General features: G+C 31.9%; 2 protein-coding genes across 4 annotated transcripts; both read left to right on the top strand.

Moving 5' to 3' along the window:
• Window positions 1-115: 115 nt before the first annotated feature.
• Window positions 116-8,222, top strand: LOC126824744 (uncharacterized protein C1orf50 homolog). Of its 2 annotated transcripts, none has more exons than XM_050554096.1 (5): window positions 116-210; window positions 1,302-1,417; window positions 2,014-2,100; window positions 2,855-2,986; window positions 3,588-8,222. In XM_050554096.1, the coding sequence occupies exons 1-5, from the start codon at window positions 177-179 to the stop codon at window positions 3,816-3,818; spliced, it is 600 nt and encodes a 199-aa protein (XP_050410053.1). In that variant the 5' UTR covers window positions 116-176; the 3' UTR covers window positions 3,819-8,222. The 2 variants fall into 2 exon arrangements, with proteins under 2 accessions (XP_050410053.1, XP_055957579.1); XM_056101604.1 differs by having other exon boundaries at window positions 177-288.
• Window positions 8,223-13,728: 5,506 nt separating this feature from the next.
• LOC126824736 (uncharacterized) lies at window positions 13,729-25,248 on the top strand. Of its 2 annotated transcripts, none has more exons than XM_056101603.1 (14): window positions 13,729-14,145; window positions 15,355-15,524; window positions 16,121-16,226; window positions 17,643-17,743; window positions 18,202-18,363; window positions 19,151-19,244; window positions 19,423-19,486; window positions 19,702-19,805; window positions 20,287-20,528; window positions 21,407-21,464; window positions 22,603-22,817; window positions 23,175-23,265; window positions 23,793-23,910; window positions 24,079-25,248. In XM_056101603.1, the coding sequence occupies exons 1-14, from the start codon at window positions 14,010-14,012 to the stop codon at window positions 24,281-24,283; spliced, it is 1,866 nt and encodes a 621-aa protein (XP_055957578.1). In that variant the 5' UTR covers window positions 13,729-14,009; the 3' UTR covers window positions 24,284-25,248. The 2 variants fall into 2 exon arrangements, with proteins under 2 accessions (XP_055957578.1, XP_050410042.1); XM_050554085.2 differs by having other exon boundaries at window positions 19,699-19,805.
• Window positions 25,249-27,395: the final 2,147 nt, after the last annotated feature.

Below are 27,395 nucleotides of genomic sequence, written 5' to 3'. Positions count from 1 at the left end.
TAATATTTGTGAAGGTCGTTAGAATCAAATATTAAAATGTAAGGTAAAATGTAATCCAATCATTATTAGCCGAGTAGTAGTACAGTAATAAATTATCCTTATGACGTCATGCACGGTATATAATAGAGCACCTTGCTTCCCGTTATCCATTTTTCCTTAACGGTGGATCAGACAAGATGGAGTCACCAACTGATACAAGTTTAACTGCCGGTAACTCTTAAACAAAATAGATTAAGCTTACATAAATCACGAGTAGCTGCAAATTGTTTTAAAAGCTAATAATAAAATGTACATGTCAGTTCTAAAATTAAGGAATTTTCTTCGTAAATAAATCATTTTATTTATTTTTTTACTCTTTACGTAATCAGTGTCAAGGGAGATAACTACAAATTTGGTTTTAGATGAATTAACAGTTTTAACATAATATTGACAATTTACATGTTTGATATGGTAATAATAACCAGCATTCCAGGTATTTTTTAAGTATAGACAGAATAGATTGTAAATATCAACAAGTCTGGTTGATAGACTGCCAATTTATAATAAGGCCCTGATAGACGGCAATACTATATGGTACCGGAAAACACTGAAAAATCCCTGAAAACAACTGGAAAACTACTGTAAAAACACCATGTTATACTGAATACCGGAAAACACACTAAATACCGGAAAACACCTTAAATAGGTAACCCGGAACCTGGTCCTCCATGTGCGGTGAATTAGGGTTAGGTTTTTCTGGTGTTTTCCAGAGGACTAGGCTCTGGGTTACCTATTTAGGGTGTTTTCCGGTATTTAGTGTGTTTTCTGGCATTTAGTGTTTTTCTTGTGTTTTCCAGTATTTAGTATAAACATGGTGTTTTCTTGTAGTTTTCCGGTGTTTTTCAGTGTTTTCCGATACATAGTAATGTCCCTGCCAGGACACTAAGCTAGTTCTATTTGGAATGGTCTCTGAATGGACAAAGTCCTCTGACTTAGGAACTACCTTAGTGTCAGTCAATATTAATATAAAAACTGCATTATGGACACATGATATTTTGAAGTAGCTGCCCCATTACAGTTTTACTTCAGTAGGCCTACTGGTAGACAGTGATAGTTCTTAATCATAAATAATAATTAAGACCATTTCAATATTCATTGGAGATAAGGTTGAACTGGTTGACGTCTATATGTTTTCTCCTTTTGCCCCTGTTTCTTCAAACTGCTAAAAGACTCCTGATCCATGCTGTTTTAAATAGCATTCATATAAGAATGGATTTTTTTATTCATAATCAATGTCATGATAGTTTTGTTTTTCCCTTCAGTGGCTTTAGTGGAAAGTTCAAGTCGGCCAATGGGTGTTCAACTTGTCAATTCAAGAATGACAAATAAAACGTCAGATCCGATGGATTTAGTGGAATTGGCAAAACAGGTTCAAAAGGTATTATTACAAACTCATAATTATATTTGTTTTCCAACATCTGAAAGAAAATTGAACCATATGTTAGACCTAGTTTGTGTCGAGTGGACATTAATCCACATTTCTTTCTCTCCTCTTTGTGTAAAGATTAATTTGGCTAATATGCTATGTTGAAAATACATAGTTATTGTTAGAATTTTGCCCAATTTGAGTGCAGTATTTATTCTCCACGTAGATTAGTTATGCCTGCAACCTTTAAATCTGTCTATAAACTTATTAAAAATGTGCTCTAATCATTCAAACACATTAAACTGTATTAAATTTCTTTGTCTCTTTATAACCCAAAATATAGAATAATGTATTTGCATTGTAAAATGACGTGACATGATGTAGGTCATATAGGATTAGTTAGGAATATTTAACTTCATTATGATCATCTGAATAATTGTTGGTACCATAAGCATAATTCATTAAAATTCAGAAAGTTTTAATATCAACCTTGAAGCATGTATCAGGATAGACAACTCTTTGATTACAATTTACATCTAACACGTTGCCATGTGTGTTCTTCTTTTTGCTATGTGATATTAAACTGTATTTGATAAAACATTTTTCAGGCTGATGAATTTACACGAGCAACTGCTGGTAGTAAATTGATAGTGATAGCAGATCAAATTAAATATTTACAAGAACAAGCAAGAAAGGTATTATTGTATAATAATTTATTAATACAGTACACAAAGGAATTTAGTTAAGAACAAAACTATCATTTAAAAATACATTATGTAGGATTTAGGTAAAGAATTAGTCGCTCTTGCTATAATACTTCAAAAATAGATAATTCAAAATGAATATATTGAAAATTTCATTTAAATTACTTTATTCTGAGCGAAGTAGGTTTGGCAAGATGTGTGCATTGATCGTTTATTATCATAACCATGCTTCTCCATTTTTAAATTAATTCATTAAATAGCGGAATCATTCTTATCTACTTAAAATCGGAGCCATCCGATGGCATCAAGAATTGATTATGGTCTTGTCATGTTAATAAATATCTAATTAATAATTTATATAACATTTAAGGCCTAAAGAAAGACCTGCAATAGTCATATTTAGCTTTTAAGTCAATTCTATACAGTACTTGGAATAGAAATCTGAGTAGATGGAGATACTGTTGTTTGTATGGTACTACATTCTCCATCCACACATTGGACGTAGCTGAAAAGATCAATATGTTACTCTCAAATGATTTAAATGAAGTATCAACAAGATCTTAACTTTTGTATTTTTGAAGAAAATTTAATTTATGATTATATCACTCTTGGGCCTTTCTCGCATACTTATAGTTTTAATCTCTAGTGTTTTAAACACAATTGTTCTGATTAACCAAAGAAGTAAAATCAAATCTTGCTTAAAATTTTTTATATATTTCCTTTCCCTTCATGTGTTTTATTATAGGTTTTAGAAGAAGCTAAGAGAAATGCTATGTTACATCATGCAGCATGTAATTTGGTGAAGAAACCAGGAACTATGTATTATTTATATGAACGAGAGTCTGGACAAAAATATTTCTCTATTCTCTCACCGCAGGTAAAACTTATTTATTACTTAGAGCAGTAAGTTGTTTTAAAGTGATGCACATTAGCTCTTTGGTTTGTTTGTTATACGTGATGCAGGACGGAGGACCTGACAAGGACAGCTGTCTAGTCCTTCGGATGGGACAAAAAACCAAGGTCCCGTGTATACATTGGAATGCACGTAAAAGATCCCTTGGCAGTTGGAATTCGATATTAGAGTAGGCGATAGTGCCGCTGCCCGGGCAAAATTTCCCTCATAGCATACTGTATGGCGTATGCCCGTCTTCATTAGCCCAGGTTAGGAGCAGAACAGTAGGACCTTAAACCCCATTTCATTTCATTTCATTTGTTTGTTATACAGCCATTAGTATCACCTTTTTTCCGTACACAGCTAAAGAGCTCTGTTGTGTGAAAGCTTAAAATGAAATAAAGATTATGTTTAGTGGGCGTTGAACTCCCATTTTCTAATGTTCATATAAAGAGAAGATTACTCTTTTCAGCCAGTGAAGATTTTATAAAATAGTACCATTTATTTTTAATACCTAAAAACACCATTTTGAGGGAGCAGGTAATTAAAGTGCTATAAATGAATATTCGTTTTACTTGACTTCTAGGAATGGGGAACAAGTTGTCCACATGTGTTTATAGGTGCTTTTAAATTGGAATATGATATGTCATGGACGCCAGTCGAGGAAGTTGAAAAACGTGGAGAAGAATTTGCTTTAATTGATAAAATTTTGAATGCCAAGAATGCTATAACGGACTCAACTGCTTTAATGTTTGGTAACTCAAGTAAATCAAAGACATCAGTACCAGCTGAATTAAAGGATATATCTGATAAGTGAATAGTGTATCTTGTAATAAGTAAAGGATGAGACTTAACAAACACAAAAACTATTAAAACTGTTTAGATATCCTGTATAATGGAAGTCTTTCATGAATTGTTTTATTGTTATTTCCAGGATATTTCTACTAAATTTTTTGTTTTATCATATTTAATATCTTTATCTTAAACATACATTATGCAAGAGCTAAATCTGCCTATTGTAGGTCTTTCTTTAGGCCTGAAATGTTATATAAACTATTAATTAGACATTGATTAACATATCCAGACCATAATCAACTCTCGATGTCAATGCTAGCCTGCCATAATTGTTGGATTATGATCCGATTTGCTGCATAACTTTCCTTCTCGATTTAATGATTAAATGGATAATCGAGACTATGATTTTTGTCGTACCGACTTTAGTAATGACGACTGAGGCTATGCTGAACTTTCGATCGCTTATTTCTCGGTTTATAGTGGATCAATTTGACTGAAATTTTCAGCAAATTGCCTTTACATTATCTAGTTTTAACTATTATAGTGAGAACTGCCAACTCGTTATCTAATCTCCCATAATGTATCTTTAATTATGAGTCACAAGGCAGCAGCACAGATAAAAACATATCTATTCAGCATCCATGCACATAAATAACCAGTTATAGTTATTGTAAGCTCACATAGAATTTGTAGCAGATGGTTGGACAGAAATACTTTCAAATAAATGAAATAATTGTTGGTTGTCGCCGACGTGAGATTAAATTTCTGTGTGACTGTCCTTGACCCAATTAAACCCAATCGGCATTTCAATATCATGTTGTTTTGTGGTTTCTTATTATGTGCTAAAAAAAGCACCACTTTCTCCACGTGACAAATGACCGTCTCGGAAAATTTTGAAGTGGAAGCCCTGGTTGTCGGTTCTTCGTCACATTTATTATTATTCAAATCATAAAGTTTGACGGAATAACATTTTAGATCTGATTAAATTATATTTATCCAATACTATGATTGTATTTACTGTTAAATATCTTGATGCCCTTTCAACTATGTTATTCATATAACAAATAAGCTTATATTGTCTATTTGTGGTCCACTTTGAATGATTGTTTGTGGCAGTTTTTATTAAAAGACAATATTGGTTCCAGTCATTATCACATATGTGATAGAACGTGTTTAATTAGTTCTATCACATATGTGATAATGACTGACACCAATATTGTCCTTTAATAAGTATTTGGAAAGATGTCTATGGATACTGGATATGAATATATTAATAATATTATATTGATAAGTATTTAACAATGTACAACTTTGTATAATAGTATTGTATAATCTAGACTATATATTCAAGGTTATTGTGTACATTATTTTTGTACTTTTAAATTCAGATCTTTTCATACTACAATTCAAGACAAGATCGGTACATAGTGCCCTTGTCTCTTCTATCAATAATACTGGGTTTCATTTTAATTTCATACTGTATATTTTTCCGCCAATGAAACAAAAATTCTTTGGTATATTTTTATTGAATTTGATTATTGCATTATCAAATCTGATGTTATTGGACTTTGAAGAAAGTTTATTTTGAGTATTTCTTTAACAACCCATAGCACTATATGAGTTGATGATGACTGATTTCTGTTGTTCTCTTGTTCACTGGGTTTAATGTCAGTCTGCCCATTCAAGCAATTTAGTTCATCGGTATGCATTATTTTCATTGAAGTCTGGGAGTATATCAAATGCCAAGGTCACGAAAGCAGCTTCAAGCTCGAGGCCCACCCACTGATACGCTTTGAAACGAATAATACGCAATAAACTCATATATTTCATCTCTCTACAACTGTCTGCCCATGTGCAAACATTACTACCACGTTTGAAACTCTCCCCATTGATATTGTAACCGTTAGTTCAACATGTCATCAGTTTTCAGTTCCGAAACGTTTTGTTTAAATCCGTATGCCAGCTGACGATAAATGGAACTGTGCTGTGTAATCAATTTTAACTAAAATCTTTTAAAATTCAATTTTTTAGTTACAATTGATCGTTGTGAAACACATAAAATTGAAAATTCTATTTTGATCTTAGTTAAAATCTATTTTAGTGATTTTAGCTTAACTTTTTGTGAAACAGGGCCCTGTTTTTAATACACAAAAAAATTACGGTATATTGTATATTTTGATTTTATTTAAAGCAATTTAAATGTACATATGTAATTAAGTATGATGATGTATTAAAAAAACATTATTTTTTCTCTTTTTGTGCTAATTCCATTATTTAATTCTGAACATATGTAAATTTTCCAGTGACCTTTACACGAATAATAACTCCTTCTTATAGGCCAATTTAATATTAAAAATTGTATCTCAAATTCAATTTTGGTATTGTAAAAGAATGGGAAAATGGCCTCTGTTTTAAAATCCGTGTGATAATTACTGTTTTGATCAAGTGATTACTCTAGATTACTGTATTGTGGTGTTCAAGAATTAGAATATGAATAGATTAATCAATATTATATTTCTTTTGATTGTTCTAATTTGAAGATATAATTCTTTTGATTGTTCTAACTTAAAGAATATTTCTTTTAATTGTTCTAATTTGAAGATATAATTCTTTTGATTGTTCTAACTTAAAGAATATTTCTTTTAATTGTTCTAATTTGAAGATATAATTCTTTTGATTGTTCTAATTTGAAGATTTATTTCTTTTGATTGTTCTAATTTGAAGACATATTTGTTTTGATTGTTCTTATTTGAAGACATTTATTTTGATTGTTCTAATTTGAACTTATCTGATCAGCGGCTGTTTGTAAATCAAGCTTTGGTGAAGTTAATTTTTGCTTGATCCACAAGATACTTTTTTCAATATCTGTTTTTTAAAAACAATTTTATATGCAGTTTGATTAACTCTTTAGCACTTAGACCATCCAAAACCGCCCTAACTAGGGCTCTTTAGACCACCCAAAACCGCCCAGACTAGGGCTCCTTAAACTGCCTCAACCCAGCATGAACTAGTAAATGGTCATTGAATGCAGAAAGCTATTCACATATTTTGATTGGTTTGAGACTATCTAAGGAATAGCAGTTTTGATCTGTATTGATACATCATTTTTCTGTAAATTTTTTGAAAGAACTGGGGTAGTCAATATGTGTATGCACCAAGTGCTAAAGGATTAACATATATTGTACATTTGAAATTTATTTCAGATTGCATATGACGTTAACATTGTCTACAACAAAGAAATAGAAACGGAGAATCTCTCCTTGATTCTTTTTTGTTCCTTTTATGGACTACATTTAAATGTTTGGGACTATTGGATGGTATGAATTAAAGGGGTTGTATTGGCATTATTAAAGATGGGTTCCCGCGTACAAACTGGGTGATTTAATGGTATATATGGACCAAAAACATATTCAAACTAATTAATTTGTCATAATTATGCTTCAAATCCTTCTCAAACATTGTAATTGCGAAGGAATGCCCTGCTATTAAAATTCGATCAAACCAGGTCATGTTTACGTCATGTCTTGGGAGTCAGAGGAGAATTCATTGCATACATAAGACGATGTTGTCTTTAATCGCTTACTGTTTATTACAAATATCGAATTCTAATTAAATTCTCGGATTATCCTCCCGCGTCTTTTTCCGTCATTTTTATCTCAGAAAGTATTGAACGTCGAACTCTTCATAAAGTTTATCAACTTGTACATCAAGCGCCCAATGTTCGCTTGTGACCTTTGACATCACGCGTGCAGAGGTTCATAATCGTCGGACTGTTGATTAGTGGAACCCTTACATTTTTGTCCTGTATACGCTCCATGAGTGTTTTTCGGAGAATCCAGTATTTTTCTGGTAAGATTGGATATTTCTACTTTCCATATATACCAAAATTGCCATACTTTTATTGGAAATAACGACCCGATAAATACTTTTCTCGGAACCCATCTTTAAATAAAAAGGATTTTAATTTAGACAAACGGCATGTTATAAAGTACCATGATAATAAATTAATCAAGAGCCGGAAATCTAATTCGAGACTCAGTGGTACTGTGAATAATAGTCATAACATGAGCTGCACTATTAATTCACAAATACATAATGAGTTAGTTGTAACATACACTGCACTATTAATTCACAAATAGAAACACGTACTAATTTATCAATTCAGTGGTATGTATATACATGTACACGAGGAAGAGTGTGTTTATTCTTCAGTTGAATTTTTTAAAAAAAATTAAATTGATAAATTACAATTATTCAGAAATTTGTTATGATGGATGAGCATGTATGAAACATTAAAACTGCTTAATAATTTATGTAATTGAGCATGTTTGTTTAGTTTCTTTTTGTTATTTTATAGTGAATTCTAATTGTTATAAATTATGTTATTAGATGTTTCTGGTTGTTATATTAAATCATTATTTTGTTAGTCATTTTGTTGACTGTTTTTTTTTTGTTTGTTTGTAGATTTATTTATGTTTTACTGTGTTAATACTGCACAGCAGTTTAGGTCACTTCATTTATATATGCCCACATTGAAATCATGGTTGTATATTGTCGTCACCCCTGTCTGTCTAAATTTAATATCTGATCGACTTTAAATTTATACACAGGGTTAGAGGTTGTGAGAGAAAGATACCTATTGATTTTGAACAGTTTCCGATAATTGCTGCCAGAGCTATGACCTTTGAGAATTTTGAAAAGTCTTGTGGATGCTCTAGAGACTGAAGTTGTCATCTGATTACCTTTAAATTTATATACAGTGTTTATGTTGATCAGACAAAGACTCATCATTATGTTTCATGATTTGTACAAAGGTTAGCATCAGGAAGTAGGTATCTTTCTGATAATTGCTTCATAGGTGTTACCTTTTAGTGTCATGAAAATGCTTCCATGATAGATGGAAGAAAATAAATATTTAACAACTCTTTGGAGTGCTTGAACAACGTAGCTGCTTCACAACCTATCTTTGACTTCTACTACAGAGAATTTAACACCATTTCATATGCTTATGGTATAGGGTTGGGTATTACTATATATATTCATATTATGAATATCTACACTATAGGGGCACAAATTCGCCAGAGACCCAATTCGATGGCCTAAAACGTTCATGGTCATGCTGGTCAATTTGATACCACATATGGGGGTGGAGAGCGGTAACAAAGCATTAATTGGCCGTGGTGACAAAGCGTGGTGGGTGAACATACACACATAAACCCATGCATACTTTGATTTTATTTATATGGATGATGAAATTTGCAGGGTTTACGATTATGTCATAATTTGTCATGTAACAAAAATGTGCCCTATTTAATACTTTGGAATTTTGATGATTATTAGTGTAGTTATTGCCCTTACTTTTAACAAATACCATTCAAAAATTTAGTAGTGAAACAATTTGCAAGAAGTGGTTGACTCAACTGACTATCATTTGGTCATATGTTGTGTTAGCTCTAAGGTTCTGTATAAAGAAATCGACCTTGATTTGATGTTTTTGATCCCTGACATCATCAAGCTACCTATTTCATATGGTGCTCAAGATTCAACACCACCAAATTTTTTTTTTCGTTTGGATCCCGCACAAATCAAATTATTCATTGTAAACTGCGTCTCTTTTGCAGCAATCTAATCGGACATAAATTTTTACGTCATATTACTGATAATCCATGCTGCAAATGTGGTCATCACTTCGAAGATACTGAACATTTTTTATTGAATTGCTCCTTATATTCAGATGCCCGAAATAATACAATTAATAACTTAACGACTATCCATCAAAACACTACTGTCTTACTGCACAGAATTGGCGACATAGAAACCTCACTCAATATTTTTAAAATTGTCCACTCGTTTTTCGAAATCACCAGACGCTTCAAGGGACAACTATAACGCACTTATTGTAACTACATTTTCACTTGTACATTATTCGCCTATTTCTAAAATTCCATAGACAGCTGTAACACAACCACGGCAATCATATTTTCATGTGTACATTGATTATTTATTTCTAAAATGTAAATACATGTATCTATATCTGACAGGGAGAGGGGTTTAATATAGGCTATGCCTGTTCCCCAATCCCTATTCTGATACAAATCTGAATAAAAATATTGCTTAAAAAAAAAAAAAAAATATATAATCTGACAAAATAAAGGGTGTTTGATTGTCAGTTTAAAAGTACCAGCAAAAATACATTTTGTATTGCATGTGACACAGATTGTTGTTCCTTTTTCTAGAAAGTAAAGAAATATATAAGTAATATAAGTAATGTTTTATATTTAGTGCTTTCTGTTACATTGTTTACAAATTTTGTTTTTGATTAAAAATCAAATGATAATTTTCCTGTACATGCTAATACACTACACTTTCATTCTATATTTTTAATACAATATAAACTTTATAACATTTATCTAGCCTGGTTGATCCATTTCCTTAAATTCAATTTTCCTATTTTGTGATGTCATTAGGAAGCAAAGTTAAAGATGTAAGAAAACATAATTGCTTGTTTTGTGGTAATAGTTTTTCTATATTCATGATGAATGAATTTAGTGAGCTTATAAAATTATTAACAGTGTTTGAAGTTGTCGTCCTTAGGATCGGTTTTCCTATTTTATGATGTAATTAGGAAGCAAATTATTCTTGTTTCTGTTATTTTCCATTATGACATGTTGGAATTGTGTTTTGGTAGCTCTGGATAAAAATCTATTTAGTGGGTATTTGAAAAGGATAATGTAATTCAGCTGTTGGTAAATATAATATATAAAAAATGTGATGGTGTCACTAGGTGATTGATGTCTTATATAAACATTATAAATGTTTAACTGATAAATTGTTTAATTTGTGAGATAATATATAGATTAAAGTGCACGTACCGGTACTTCTCTTCTATGGTTACTTAGATAAATACACAAAATATCAAAACTACTTCCAGTTAAAAAAAAATCAACTACTTTTAAGTCTTCATTCTGATATACATCAAATCATGAGCAGGCTGTCTGCTCTTAATTGGGGGGTTGGATGACTGAATGGTTAGCGTGCGTCATTGAATCGACTGGCGTGGTTTCGAATCCCCGGTTGTACGTGACAAGGAGTAGGGTCGCCTGTCCAACCTTGTGGGTTTTCTCCGGGTCCTCCGGTTTCCTCCCACTGCTAAAGACCCCTACGCGCAAGCGAATTATGTAAATGAAATTAAACCATATGTTAGTCCCAAAATGAGCTAGTTTGTGTTGAGTGGACGTTAAACCCCATTTCTCTCTCTCTCTCTGCTCTTAATTGAGTGTCTTCAGATGTTATAATGTATGTATAGATAAAGATGTGCAAGTTAGGTGTTTACCCCTTTCTCTTCAATGCAGCATTTATGTACCGAATCAGTATTTAGATATATGAATACCCTTGTATAATGAGAGAATAATAATAATGATAATCTATTTATAAAGCACTGAATATCCAAAAAACTAGTTGCTCAAGATGAAAATGACTAAGTCATCACTACACCGTAAGGTCGGTTGAGTTGTGACGTCGGACCAAAACTGACGGTCAAAATGGCCGCCCCTCGTAGGCAAATAGTGTAAAAAATATGGTATATCAAGGTTGTGGACCCTCTAGAGACCACAATTTTGAACCGATTTTGATGAAACTTTATGTTTATATCACAAAAACCCTGGTTCCTTTCAATAATTAGTAACTTCCTGGATTGTGGCCCCTGATTGTTCGAAAAATCGCATTTTTAGCTTGTGTACCTGCTAGAAGTCACAATCTGTATTCAATTTCAAAAAACATTTAAATATATCACTGTTACACATCAATGAAGGTTGAGTTTGAATTTGGTAAAATATGTAATACCAAGGTTGTGAACACTCTAGAAGTCACAATTTTTAATGAAACTTGAAATGTATGATTATAATCCAAATATTTTGGTTCCTTTTGATGTTTGCACATATCGGACCATAACTTCCTGGATTATGGCCCCTGGTTGTAATAAAAAATCATGTTTTTAGCGTGTAGACCCTCTAGAGGTCACAATTTTTATCAGATTTTGAAAAACGTTTAAATGTATCACCGTTACACCTTAATAACAGTTGAGTTCAAAAATAAGATCGAAACTGCCTGACAAAATGGCAGCTACATGTACGCATAATGTAATACTAATATTATGGTCTCTCGAATTGCGTGAAGATCTGACCTAAACTGCCAACAAAATGGCTGCTCCTTGTACGCAAATAGTGTAAAAGTATGTAATACCAAGGTTGTGGACCCTCTAGAAGTCCAAATTTTTATCCGATTTTGATGAAACTTAAAATATATCTTTACATCCCAAACATCTCAGTCCTTTTCAATATTCACACATTTCAGACCATAAGTTCCTGGATTATGGTCCCTGATGGGCGTAACTTGCCTGGCAACCGCTGGTTTAAAAACTTTATGCATTTACAGCCAATTATTCTAGTTGTAATTCAATATGATGAATGATAGTATATGTGATCAGGGAAATATGTGATCCTGTGAGTTCAAATCACTCCAGGGGGCTCTAGAGTGGTTCCCCCTTGTCAGTGATGCAGGACATTTGTGTGCACGTAAAAGATCCCTTGACAATTTGAATTCGATATATAAGAGTAGGCCGTAGTGCTCTGTCCGGGCAAAATTTCCTTCATAGCACACTGTATGGCGTATGCCCGTCTTCATTAGCCCAGTTCGGAGCAGAACAGTAGGAGGTTAATCTCCATTTCATTTCATTTTTATCCAGCATATAGAGTATTCCTTTTCAGAGAGCAATATCATACAAATTGTCTGACATTTAGATTTTCTGGATACTGGAATCTTGTTGGTCAACTCCCACTGCTAAAGATCACTTTGCACTATAAATATATAGGACATAACAGGTGTTCAACTTATCTGTTTGATTGACCTAAAAAAAATCTTGATCAGACTCTGTACACAGCAGATTTTCTACAAAATTAATTGTGATGTGCAGCTTTTCATGATCGGTGTGTTGCCTGCAGGAGCTTTGATTTAGTGTGATAAAAAATACTCAAGTTCACAATTTGGAATGATTGATTGTTGAATTAATATTTTAATTTTACACTATTTTTAGCAAGAATAGATGCATAATCATTGAATCTCTCAGGCATTGAACATAACCACTGGGCAATGAAGTGGTTTTTTTTTTCTATTTTCTGTTTTTATGTGTATTTGACCTACACAGTACAGTGACATTAAATAGATGCACTGTTTAAATGTTATCGCTAGAAAGATAAGTTAATGCACGTGGGGCAGTGTAAACTGAATGTTATTTAACATATAAAGTAAGGTAGGCAGTGATTTTAAATTAAAAGTACCGACATTGAAATATATTATTTGTAATATTTCTAATTACATATATTTAAATCATCATCTTGACTATTATTCATAGTAAGCTTTATGGATTGGTGTCGAGATTTTTTGTCTAATTAATATTTAATTACATGGCAAATGTGTGTGTGTAGTGCATTGTATTTTGATCTGTATTTATCAGTTATCTTGTGATAGTAATTTTACTGTTGTTTTTTTTTTTTTTTTTTTTTAAAAAGCATATCTCTGGTCTAGATCATAGTCCAAGATATGGTTTTTAGAATGACGACATACACAATCACTTGTAAATTGTAAATGCATGTGGATGAATAATATTAATTGAATAATAAATAATGTGCATGATTCCTCATAGAATGTCACTTTATTTGGACAGATGATAACGACTAACTGGTTAGGGTTAGGATTATAAACCTCTGGCAGCATTGTCCTATGGGTTCATTTATTTAATTGGCATAGTTTCACATCTATTGCATCATATGTGGCATTTATTTATAAATTATGTTGAAATTACTGGTTTTACTCTACTGTTATGTAATGAAATATTTGACTTCAACTATGCTAGCTTAGCTATTATATTATCTTTACAAATCATTGTCTTTTTCAGATTTTTACAGCTTAACATTATTTACACTTGTTTCACTTAAGTTGCCAAATCTTCAAGAGGTTGGTATGTGGTATTTCCAATAAAACATTGGATAAAAGAACTGGAGATCAAGACAGAGATCTTTTGAAAAGATCAGATTTTTTTGTGAGCACTGAAGCGGTTTATACTCTTTATCTTGTTACACAACAGACAGTACATATTTTGACCTTTATTGAGTTCATTCACATTTATTTTCCATATTAGTTAATTCTACTTGTGAAGATGGATATAGAAACCTCTGAAGATTATAAACTATCATTTCAAGATATAAATATTTTTATCAACAAGACACAGATATTACATAATGTATGTGGAGATGTACAAGGTAAAGAAGTACTGGCTGTCATGGGACCAAGTGGTGAGTTTTTATATAATTACATAAAAAAAATTTTAGTCTAATTTTAGAATGAGCTCCACAGAGTTATCTTTCTGTTCACATTTTATATTTGAAAGCTCACAATGAATATTTTTATATGCCTATGTGTATTTAGGGCATATATAATAGTCAACTGTCAGACATCTGTCCATCATCAATTAGTAAAACGGTTATAGTTTTTTTTACAGATCTTTTTCAAAATTTAATACCAAGCATTGTGGTCATGATTGGACAAACCCTATTGATATTCATTGTTCCATGGCCTTCCATACCGTTGCGTTCTAGATTTAGCCCAAAACCTTGGAAAGTTTTTATATGCCCACATTTTCATTTGGAGGTATATTGTTGTTGCCCTGACCGGACCACTGTTCGTCCACAATTTGTTTGTGGACATTACACAGGTCACAGTTTTTATCCGATTTTGACAAAACTTGAAATATAGGTTTATCTCCCAAAGATCTCTGTTCCTGTCAATTTTGGCATGTATCGGACCGTACCTTCATGGATTATGGCCCCTGATTGTACAAAAGTCATGTTTTTAGCTTGTGGACACCTAGAGGTCACAATTTTGATCCGATTTTGATAAAACTTAAAATGTATGTTTATTACCCAAAGATCTCGGTCCCTTTCGATATTCGCGCATATCAGACGATAACTGCCTGCATTATGGCCCCTGATTGTATGAAAAAAACATGTTTTTTTAGCTTTTGGATTCTCTAGAGGTCACAATTTTTTATCCGATTTTAAAAACCATTTAAATATATCACCATTCCACCATGATGAAGGTTGAATTCAAAATTGCCTGACAGAATGGGCGCTCTTTGTACGCAAATTGTGTACACGTATGTATTACTATGAAATACAAAGGTTGTGGACCCTTTTGAGGTCACAATTTTTATCCGATTTTGATGAAACTTAAAATATATGTTTATGTTCCAATGATCTCGGTCAGTTTTGATATTTGCACACTTCAGAAAAATCGCTTTTGTTTTTAGCTTGTTCTCCATCCATCTCTTGCAAAATGTTGGTGCATCTTGCCTGACAACTGTTGGAGACAGTTTTCTTGAAGGCATCCCTTATCAAATTTGGTGAACATCCTAGTTTTCCTTTAGGATAAGCGGCTTTCAAGACACAGCATCTCCATGCCTGTTTTTCCACACATAGGGTGACTATCTTTTTGTGTTTGTGTAGGTTCTGGTAAAACAACCATGCTTAATGCTATAGCTGGTCGTGAAGCTGTAAAATCAGGAGAAATAACAATAAATGACCAATGTATCAACAAACAGTTAAGAAGAAAAATGGGATATGTTTTACAACAAGATTTATTCTATTCTAACCTTACGCTATGGGAGACATTATATGTAAGTTAATTAATGTTCAGTAAAATTTAAAATTTTGTATTTCGTAATAACATGGCAATGGAACCACTTCAGTAGTCAAGCAGTTAGGACACTGGAATCTCAACAAGAATGTCCTGAGTTTGGATAATAATAATAATCGATCTTGTATAGCACTGGTACATTCAGTAAAACTACTCAGTGGCACACAAACAAGATGCCAGTATGAAACAAGAATATATTTTTTTGAGATTTCACAAAGTCATTGTGGGGGTGACAAGTAAAGTGTTGCCTAATTGTTTGGAAGGGATGAAAAGCCAAGGTCCATCTGTGCATGTAAAAGAAATGAAATGAAAGGATGTCAGGCATATATGCCATGCAGTGTGCTATGAGAAAAATTTTTTAATTTATATTTAATCAAGAAAGATATGAAAACTTAGGTTTATGCCTTTGTTTAAAGAAGAAGTCACAGTTTTTATGGATTTTTTGTAGGTTTTTTTTCAAGTAGGTAGTTTTAGCATTGATATGAAAAAATTCCAGTCCATAGAACTAATAATGATTCAGTTTATTTTTATTACCTACATGTAATTCCAATAATAATTTTTTCTTTCTATGTTTAGTTTACAGCTATGTTACATATACCAGAAAAAGTACCCACGTCTGAAAAACTTCGACGTATTGATGCAATTATTGAAACTTTAGATTTAGAAAAATGTCGAAAAACAAGTAAGTATTATTGAAACTCTTCCTCAAAACATTTTAATTTTCAACAAATGCAAAGTGATTCAAAGTCCATCATTGATAATTGATGTTTTGACTTTTTGAGAAAGTTCCGGTTCCATTTTGCTTTAAAAAATATAGTGGGAATCTGTTAAAAAAAAAAAAAATAAATAAAATACAGATGTCTATTACATCTCTGTCTAATAAGAAAAAATTATTATTTTCATTCTCCTTATTTGTTGTTTACTCAATTAACATCTACTTAAGAAAGTATATTCAGGGTCTTTATAATACCTTTGACCTGGATAATAAAAGCCTATTGAGAAAATTAATGTTCGAGAATTTTCTGTATCATGAGTTTTGATCTTGAGTCAACCAATAAAAAAAAATATTTTAAGACCCAAACAAAGTGAACACTTAAAAAAGGGGGGTGTTCCCACTTAGCCGGCAGGCTTTGATGTCAAATTTTGCCGCTAATCCAGAGTTAATCCTAGAACAATGGTGTTATAAACTATAGTCCATATCTTTTTTAAGACTAAAACTGTATTGATTTTAACAATTTTAACTTTTATTAAATAACATTAAATAGCTTACACATATAAAAATATATTGATTTTAACAAATTTAATATTTATTAAATAACATTAAATGATTTACACATATAAAAATGCATTACAATTTACACATTGAACTTTTATTAAATAGCATTATATAATTTATAAATAAATGCCTTATAATTAAATTTCGGCCACCTCGATTATTGGAGATAAAGCGAATATTAACCTGAAGTTTGCCATTTTGAAATAAATATTATTTCGACACAGATCGACCATCTATTTATATTAATATAGTGAATTGAATTCATGTTTGAAATCATAACGGGGGGTTGGATGGCTGAATGTTTAGCGTGTGCACGCTGTATCATAAAGTCTGTCATTGAGTCAACTGGCGTGGTTTCGAATCCCCGGTTGTACGTGACAAGGAGTAGGGTCGCCTGTCCAACCTCGTGGGTTTTCTCCGGGTCCTCCGGTTTCCTCCCACTGCTAAAGACCCCTATGCGCGGGCGAATTATTGAAATAAAATTAAACCATATGTTAGTCCCGAAATGACCTGGTTTGTGTCGAGTGGACGTTAAACTCCATTTCTCTATCTCTCTCTTGAAATCATAACGCCAGCATGAACTGTGTTCAAAATGTCATTAATTAGTTGGTTAATAAATTTCATTAAGAGGGATTAAGAGCTCATTAACGCTGAACCCTAGTGAACAGTTCTTGAGTGACTACTTTTAAACAGACTATAGATTTAAGATCAATCAAAGGATTAACAGTCTGCCAGCTAAGTGGGAACACACCAAAAAAAGATCTGAAGAAAATATTTAGTTTAATTGGACTAATTACATCAAAAAGGTTGTTTATATTTCAGTTATCGGTGCTCAGTTTACACATGGTTTATCTGGTGGTGAGAAGAAAAGATTAAGTATTGCATGTGAACTTTTGACTAATCCAGATATCATGTTACTAGATGTAAGAATATATAGTTTATTTTCTCTGGGAAGAAGGTTCATAGCCATTTATGAAACATGTATTATATATGATTTCACTCCGATGACATATATAAATAAATAAATTGTAAATGAGTGAGGTACAAATATTTTATACTGATGACTTATATAAATAGGGGGGTTGGATGGCCGAATGGTTAGCACGTGCGCACTGTATCATAAGGCCTTTCATTGAGTCCACTGGTGTGGTTTCGAATCCCCGGTTGTACATGACAAGGAGTAGGGTCGCCTGTCCAGCCACGTAGGTTTTCTCTGGGTCCTCCGGTTTCCTCCCACTGCTAAAGACCCCTACGCGCTATTGAATTATTGAAATAAAATTAAACCATATGTTAGTCCCGAAATGACCTATTTGAGTCGGGTCGACGTTAAACTCCATTTCTCTCTCTCTCTCTTATATAAATATAATTTGTTTATTAATAGGAACCAACATCAGGATTAGATTCTAGTACAGCGTATAGTTTAATGGTACAAGTAAAACGTTACGCAGAGATGTATAATAAAGCTGTTATTGTCACCATACATCAACCTTCAAGTCAGATATTTCACATGTTTAATACTCTATTACTGTTAGCAGATGGTCATGTTAGTATTCTCCTTAATATTCTTTAATGTACAACTAGGCAGTGGTTCGGAAAAACTTTCATTCACAAGACCCCGTCGATTTCATTGGATGTGCCGATTTGGGTTTTTTTTAAGTGGCAATTTGTATTTGTTGGAAATTTTACGTCTATAGATAAAAAAAAGATTGTTGGGATATAGTTAATTTTACAGTTAACACAGTTAGCCAAAAACACAGTTAGCCAAAATTAAAAACTGAAATCAGTTAACAAGCTTAAAGAGGCATAAGGTAATATTAGATAAAGAACTGCCAGTTCTTGCTATAAAAGTTAAAATATGGACAATGAAAAGAGAATATGCTGAAAATTTCAGTCAAATTGCTTAGCTCTGAACCTAGAAATTAGCAATTCAATTTTAGGCTAGCCTCGATCGTTGTTACGATAATAAACAAAGTTGCGACTATCCATTTTTACGTTGTTATTTAATCCACAACAAAATGTATTCAAATCCAGTAAATATCACAGTCTAACGATGGCCTTGAGAGTTGATTATGGCCTTGATAAGTTAATTTATGTCTCATAGTTTAGATAACATTTAAGGCCTAAAGAAAGATCTGCAATAGGCAGATTTAGCTCTTGCATAATGCATATTGAAGCTATGGAAAGAAAATATTAATCATATAGAGTGCTTGAACCATGATTATTTAAAATAACCAGGTCTGGCTTTAATGTTCTAAAGTTTAGCTCCATTTAGTTCACAAATATAAAAAAATATGGGCAGTTTTCATCATGAGAATTTTTTTTTCTTTCAGGTTGCTTATTTTGGAAAAGCAGAAAAGGCTTTGGATTTTTTTGAGGAAATTAATTTTGTGTGTGAACCACACTTTAATCCAGCCGATTTTCTTTGTAAGAATTATTTCTGTTTCAACTTACATAATACTTTTTATTGATCTAAGTGAAAGAGTGGGGGTGCAGATTAGTCAAGTTGGTAATTTTGATTTTTGTGGAGAGATCCGAACTAAAATAAATCTTTTAATCATATTTTTTGATATTTGTATATTGTAATTGTTGATGTTATTTGTAGTAGAACTAGTGAAGAAAGATGAAGAAACCCTAGAAATAATCTTAGAAAACTGGAAAGCCAAGAGGTAATTAGAATAAAAAAGCCGTAAGTTTTTTTTAGAAAGATTTCAAAAACTTATCTTGACATATTTAATGGTTATATCCTCTTACATATGATATAATTTCTTTTGATCCTTATATTTTGCTGGAAGTATTATCTGGAGTAGATTTATTTAATTTTATCTTTGTTTTATGTTATAATAATTATATTCCATTTATGTTTTGGTCTTTTTAACAGCAGTTCAAACAAAAAGAAATTAAGCAACTCTAATTCTCTAGATCTGGACAATTTTGAACCAGTCCATGAGCCTTCTGATATCACCTTACAGTATATCAAAATATTAGGTATTAATATTTATTGAGTACATTTTTGTTGTTGTCATCATAGATCAATTGTGTTTTTATGACTTATGAAAGCTGAAGACTCTTCTCATTCTGATCACTCAGAAGTCTTAAAAGATTTTCATTGGTCATTGATGAATTAATCTCATATTTCTTCTCTTTATCAGAACAATTTCTGATTCAAATGATTGTATTAAAAACATGCAATGTTCAATCCTTATTTTTGTCATTAGATTAAAGGAATAGTTAACTTGGTCCATTATCATATATCCAAACTCCATTGGAGAACAAATCAAAACCAATGCAGCATAGTTAGTAGAATCAAAATAAATGGCTCACAAATAAATTTTAGTCACTTTTGATAACATTTAGAATATTTAAAATTAGAATAATATATTTTGATAACATGACAAAATAAAATGATGGTGATGTTTTTTGGGGTTTTTTTTAAAAAAGAAAATTTTAATTTTATTTTTGATGTAAGATCCGGATGAAAATAAAGACATTGATAAATTAAGCAATGGTAATCATCTATCAGATGTTCGATGGCAAAGTTCTTTCTGGACTCAGTTGAAGATGCTGACTTGGAGAAATTTTAAAGAATCGAGGAGCAGAATTTTATCTAAATATGTTGTAGGAAGTAACATTGTTATAGCTGTTGCTATGGCAGTATTATGGTTTCAAATGGAACGTTCATACAAGACAATAAGAGACAGGATGGGATGGGTAAGTAGTAAACCAAATAGAATGGATATAAAAGCTAAAGATAAAGCAAATATTAGTAATGTAGTTTGACATACTAATGTACAGCAAATAATAATAATTTAGTTTAACATACAACCTTACAAAACTTAACAATTATTAATGTGGTTTAACATACACACTAAATATTAATAATGTATTTTAACACACAAAGGTGATATAACAATTATTAATATAGTTTAACACACAAAGGTTAAACAAATATTAATGTTGTTTAACATACAAAAATACAACAAATATTAATGTAGTTTAATATTCAAAAATACAACAAATATTAATGTAGTTCAACATGCAAAAATACAACAAATATTAATGTAGTTCAACATGCAAAAATACAACAAATATTAATGTAGTTCAACATGCAAAAGTACAACAAATATTAATAATTTAGTACAACATACAAAAGTACAACAAATATTAATAATAGGTACAACAATTATTAATGTAATTTGATATACAAGTTTCTACATTAATAATGTAGTTCAACAAGCACACCAATGGTACAACAAATATTAATATAGTTTAACATACAAAGTACAACACACAAGCCATGTGAACATATCAGGTGTACTAGAAAGACACCCGGGAGAAATAGTTTGGTAATCTCTAATCAGTAAAAAAATCACCAAAAATTGTTTCACAGCATGTCCATATTTGAGCAACATTTTGATTCACATCATATTGTAAAACTGTTTATATGACACATTTAAATTACCTGTTATAGGCCTATACATGTATATTAATATATATAATTCTTTTTTGAATTATTTGCTTTAATAGAACTGAAATTCAACTCGATAACTACTTTGTTTCTAGCTTATCCTATTAAATTATCTTTTCAGTCGTTTTTTATAATTGTTTATTGGGGCTTTTCACCGATTATGGATGCTGTTATTAGCTGTAAGTAACTTATATTTACCAATCTTCCCACACATAGGTGGTATCAAATTAACCAGCATGACCCTGTGAATGTTTCTGGCCATGATTCAGTTCAATCTGGCCATGATTCAGTTCAATTTCAGCTCAATTGCCAGCTCTAGGTAAAATAAGGATATGCTAGCTTCATATAAAATCTAGATAAAATATATAATTGCTAGCACTAGATGAAATATATAATTGCTACCTTCAGATCAGATATGGAATTACTAAAATGTATAATTGCTACCTTCAGATGTAATTTATGTCAGATGAAATATGTATCGTAGTTACTTGCTGTAGATAAAATATGTAACTCAAAATAGTTTTAATTGTCCTTTATTATCATTGTTTTGGAGAAAACAAGGGACTGCTGAAATAGGTTTGTTTATTTGGAACGTAATAATTATTTGACGTAGGATATGTTTGTTGGGTAAACATTTTATCGGTTGAAAATTTTGGAACACAGTTAAGTTAGAATGGTTAAACATGATGTACCTGATAAATGTTCTTAAGGAGAATGTCTTGACTTAGTTGGATGATGAGAATTCTCGACTTAGGCTAATCAGAGATAAGCATATTGATTTGTTGATGCTTCCGAACACCATGAATTTGATTCTAATTGAGTGATGAAACTTAGTGGAATAATGTTTCAATATATCAATTCCTTGACTCTGTTTGATTTGTCGAGAACTTTGATTCTAATTGTGTGAGATGGATGAAATTGGTGTATAGTTTCATCACGTCCATATCTTGACTAAGTTGGATAAATAGAAAATTTCCTATGAGTGCTGATCTTTTTATATATCAAAAAAAACCAGTAAGAGATTTTATTTATCACCCAATCCTTTCTTACATGCACAAATAAATAAATATAATTCTTTGACATAAATTTAACTTTTACCAACCTGATTACATTATGGCATAGTGATACATCATTTTTTTGACAGCAATTCAACCATTCCATCAAGGTCAATTAAATAAAAATAGTTCCATTTTAATAAGAAAGAAGTTAATTTTAATAAAAAATGAATTTTTCTTTGAAAATAAAAAAAGTTCCTTTTTAATCGACCTATTGCTATAATGTATATTTTGAAATGTGCTGAAATTGTCTTTTGTATAGTTCCCATGGAGAAGACAATAATGCTGAAAGAAAGAGCTGCTGGTTCCTATAGATTATCAGCTTATTATCTAGCTAAAACAATCAGTGAAATACCATTAATTGCTCTCCTGCCATTTGTATTTGTAACCATTACATATTGGGCAGCTGGTATGAAAGGAGTTGTTGAATATATTGCTACCATGCTGTTAATATCCATATCTGCCATCAACTCCCAGGTATATAAATAAGTCATGTTATAACTAATATATCTAATGTCTTTCTCAATATCAGATATGTTTATTTTTGATTATGTCAAGTCTTATATTCAAGGAAGTGATGAAATAAGAGTAGTCCAAATGTGTAAGCAAACTGATATAGATTTTTTGAATGAATTTGTATCACGTTAAATTTATTGTTATAAAGGCCTATATAAAATGAAAATATTGCTTAAAACATCACATCACATAAACGTAAACAGTAAAAGCAACCTTATAGAGAATAGTATATTCATTTTAGGCGAAATAACTACTGCGTAGCATTAAAGAAAATATTTACCAACATATTATTCATTGTTTTCGATACTTTTTAAACAGGGCTTTGGTTTTGTACTTGGAGCTGGTATATTAAATTTTGAGCTAGCTTTAACATCTTCAACCACCTTTATGTTGCTTTCTCTTACATTAGGTAAGTTTCATTTATTATACAAGCTTTCAGTTTCACTTAAATGGCATTATACAAGAGCCAAATCTGCCTATAGCAGGTCTTTCTTTAGGCCTTAAATGTTATATAAACTATTAATTAGACATTTATTAACATGACCAGACCATATTATTATTCAACTTTCAATGCAATCTAATGGGTCCGTTTTTAAACAGATTTGAATCTATTTTTTAACTATTACAGTGCAAACTGTCAGCTCTTTATCTAAATTTCCATAATACCGCTTTAATAGTGTAAGTATGATGTCAAAATTGATTCGATTGAAGAATGAAATAGCTTCTGTGACCCTGTTAAGCATATCTAGAATTCAGTTTACATAGTTCAACCTACTTTTATTTATGGGGGTTTGTTGGCCAAGTTTAGAACTGATTGATTTGAGTAATTCTTGGCCCAATATGTTTTTTTTTTTAGAAATAGACTTGTGTGGATTGTGTATGATTTTAAATTAAATATTTATAAGTAGAGTTAAATCTGTATTTTATATTTTTTAGGTGGGTTTTACATTCAGAGGTTTCCACCCTGGCTGGTTTGGTCAAGATATCTCTCATTGCTCCATTATCCATTTTCTGCCATCAGTATATTAGAATTTGCTGATACCGCTCAAATTCTGTAAGTAAATATTATTATACCACATCTTCACGAAAAGAGCATGCAATATTCACTGGTTACTCTTATACAAACCGATACTAAAAAGATAAAAGCTTCTGTTTGATTCAATTTTATTTCTGGATATATCTTTTATCTCATTTTGAGTAATATAAACATTTTCTTTTACAGCTGTGCTAATGTCACTGTTACACAATTTCCACAATGTGGTAAAAATGGTACAGATTTTGTTACATCAAAGATGATATTGGAGGACTTCCAAGTGACATTACCTATATATTGTTATGTTTGTACATTGATTATAATGACCATACTAGTGAGAATTCTGGGTTATTTCGTGTTGAGGTTAAAAACCAGGCAAAAACATCTTTCATAACAAGCTGTAATGAAAAGGTTTGAGCGAAGCACTATATGATATACATGTACATGGTGATTACAAGAATCTTGATATCGTGTATCACCTAAAATGGAAGTTATTTATACTCTACACTGTTTTAATGTAAACTAATGTGTTTTATGAGATATTGATTGGATGGACCTCCAGTTGATATAAATAGTTCTAATTATGTCAAGATGTACTAATTATTGTATCATAAATTCATCCATCCTTTACTGTTAACTAATTCACAAAAACTGTCCCTAATAATTGATAACCAATCATGTTACCTAATTTGGGTGCCTGAGTCTCAAATCTTTTCACTCAGTAGGCCTAAGTGTATTTGATGATGAGTGCATGTGGGAGACAAAAAGGGGTATTTTCTGGCAAAAATCTAAGATTTTCAGGGAAAATCATTCATTCTGGCAAGAATTTTTCTGCCCTCATATTATAAGGTCCTGTACATCCACAGTGCACTGATTGACGGAGTAGGTTAATTGTGCATATTTCTGATTGATATTTGGGAACATACCGGTGTTCAGTTGATCTAATTTAATACCAGTGTACTCATTTTCATGTGTTATTCCCATATCCATGTGCATCATTTGTGTAACTGTATTACGGGTACATTTAATTAACAAAAATGTGTTTGCTCTATAGGCCAACATACACTACAACTCAGGTATCATGTAGTTATAAACCCAACGCTCATTATCGAATCTAAACAGACCCTTTTTAAACCACACAACAGTAGAAACCCAATGCTTTTCTATGATTCTCAACAGATTTGATCAGTTTTCCAACAATGGTTTGAAACTAAACATTAAATACAGAAACTACTGCCCTGCTAAAACAACACAACTAAATGATACCCAAGCTGTAGTGATGTATATTGACTTATCATGTTATTTAATTCACCTGTTGGTATTGTTAAATTATGATGGAGCTTTTTTTAAAATAAAGTCTGTGACATAGTCTATAATTGTACTTATATTTTGAAGGCTGGGGCTATTTGCCACATGTGGTAAGACAATCCGGAGACTATTTGCCACATGTGGCAAGTCTCCGTACCGCAATCATCAACCGATTTCAATGAAACTTACAGATAACGATAACATTAATAATATCCCAGAGTAGGTAAAAGTTTCCCAGATATCAGGTTACCACACATTTCATGTGGCACGGCTATAGACCACAATTATCAACCGATTTCAATGAAACTTGCAGATTGTAATATCTCAGAGTAGGCAAAATTTCGACCACTTCCGGTTAGCGGTTTCCGAGATATCAGGTTACCACACATTTCTTGTGGCACGGCTACAGACTACAATTATAAACTGATATCCATGAAACGTACAGAATATAATAACCTTAATAATATCTCAGAGTAGCCAAAATTTCGACCACTTCCGGTTAGCGGTTTCCGAGATATCAGGTTACCACACATTTCATGTGGCACGTCTACAGACCGCAATTACCAACCGAGATCAATGAAACTTGCAGATTAATAATATCTCAGAGTAGGCAAAATTTCGACCACTTCCGGTTAGCGGTTTCCGAGATATCAGGTTACCACACATTTCTTGTGGCACGGCTACAGACTACAATTATAAACTGATATCCATGAAACGTACAGAATATAATAATATCTCAGAGTAGCCAAAATTTCGACCACTTCCGGTTAGCGGTTTCCGAGATATCAGGTTACCACACATTTCATGTGGCACGGCTATAGACCGCAACTACCAACCGATTTCAATGAAACTTGCAGATTATAATTACACTAATAATATCTCAGAGTAGGCAAAATTTTGACCACTTCCGGTTAGCGGTTTCCGAGATATCAGATTACATTAATAATATTTCAGAGTCCGGCTAAGTGTCGGCCACTCCCGGTTAGTGGTTTCCGAAACCACTAACCGGAAGTGCTCGAAATTTTGCCTACTCTGAGATATTAATATCTAGTTTCATTAAAATCGGGTAACAATTGCGGTCTGTAGTCGTGAAGCTATTTTGAAATTCTTGCTTACCACATGTGGCAAATAGCCACTGCCTATTTTGAATGTGCTTTAGAGGTGATCTTTATATAGATAGACAGGCTTAAAAAGGTGCATAATTACATATGAGCTAAGTCAACCTATCATTTCAGTTCTTTCTTTTGCCGCTTTAGCTTCAATGGCTTCAAATATTTAGACATTCATTCATATCAAATGACAAACTTATTATCAACTTTCTTGTCTAGACCTCCGGATAGCTGAGATTTAAATTGGTCAGATTATTACCGGCGAGATTTAAAACTTTTCGTTAAAATGGATAATCCGTTCAATATAGCATTTATAACAATGTGCGAAATCAATTTGTGGAAGCTGTTTTATATCCATTTCCAGGGTCTGTGCATGAAACCGAACACAATTTGGCAACCTATTCGCCTAGCTGCAGATTCGACCGATCAAGCTAACAAATTGACAAATAAAATAATCCCACATACCAGTAATATGATCAGAAGCCATGACATTGTTCATGTATCAGCAGGAGACAAATTTAAGAGACGTAAAGGGGTATAACCCTAGTTCACTAAACATAAAGGGAGCTAATCCTCTATTACCGATATCGTACTATGACTGGTAATTGCTTCTCCTGATCTTATGATGTAGTGACTAAACGTGGATCTGGAAAAAAAAGGTTTGGAAAAATGGTGATAACACATTTATCTCAGAACTTCAGAAAACTAAATATATTTCTGATCATAAGGAGATCGCAGAATTTCAGATAATGTTTGCTCTTAAACTGTTGCTTATTTTAGACTTAATAATAACTTCCATGTACATGTATAACAAAACATCATTTATAATCACAACTGACCATGGATATCTTTCTGAAAAAGAGGAGTCAAACAGGGGTGTTTGCTTAATCCTACTCTTTCCAATATTTATCTTAACGATTTGCATGACTTTTAAATATTAAAAAACTACATTAAATTCACACATTAAAAACTATTAATATTTCGGTTATTAACTGATGAGATGGCATGATTGATATTTTCCATAAAACACTCGATAAAATAAACTATAGAGCAAGACGACTACTTAATTTAAAAGACTGAAATGGTACG

This window comes from Patella vulgata, chromosome 6 (assembly GCF_932274485.2).
Source record: "Patella vulgata chromosome 6, xgPatVulg1.2, whole genome shotgun sequence".
NCBI classification, from domain to species: domain Eukaryota; kingdom Metazoa; phylum Mollusca; class Gastropoda; family Patellidae; genus Patella; species Patella vulgata.
Note: the sequence above shows the minus strand (reverse complement) of the source record. Positions and strands in the feature narration are given on the sequence as shown.

Excerpts from the sequence above, each read along its gene's own strand:
- LOC126824744 (XM_050554096.1), top strand. The coding sequence starts at position 177 with ATGGAGTCACCAACTGATACAAGTTTAACTGCCG. Across the intron at positions 1,418-2,013 it reads TGGCAAAACAGGTTCAAAAG|GCTGATGAATTTACACGAGC; the intron begins GTATTATTACAA and ends AACATTTTTCAG. Across the intron at positions 2,987-3,587 it reads TCTCTATTCTCTCACCGCAG|GAATGGGGAACAAGTTGTCC; the intron begins GTAAAACTTATT and ends CTTGACTTCTAG.
- LOC126824736 (XM_050554085.2), top strand. The coding sequence starts at position 14,010 with ATGGATATAGAAACCTCTGAAGATTATAAACTATCATTTCAAGATATA. Across the intron at positions 14,146-15,354 it reads GGCTGTCATGGGACCAAGTG|GTTCTGGTAAAACAACCATG; the intron begins GTGAGTTTTTAT and ends GTGTTTGTGTAG. Across the intron at positions 20,529-21,406 it reads TAAGAGACAGGATGGGATGG|TCGTTTTTTATAATTGTTTA; the intron begins GTAAGTAGTAAA and ends TTATCTTTTCAG.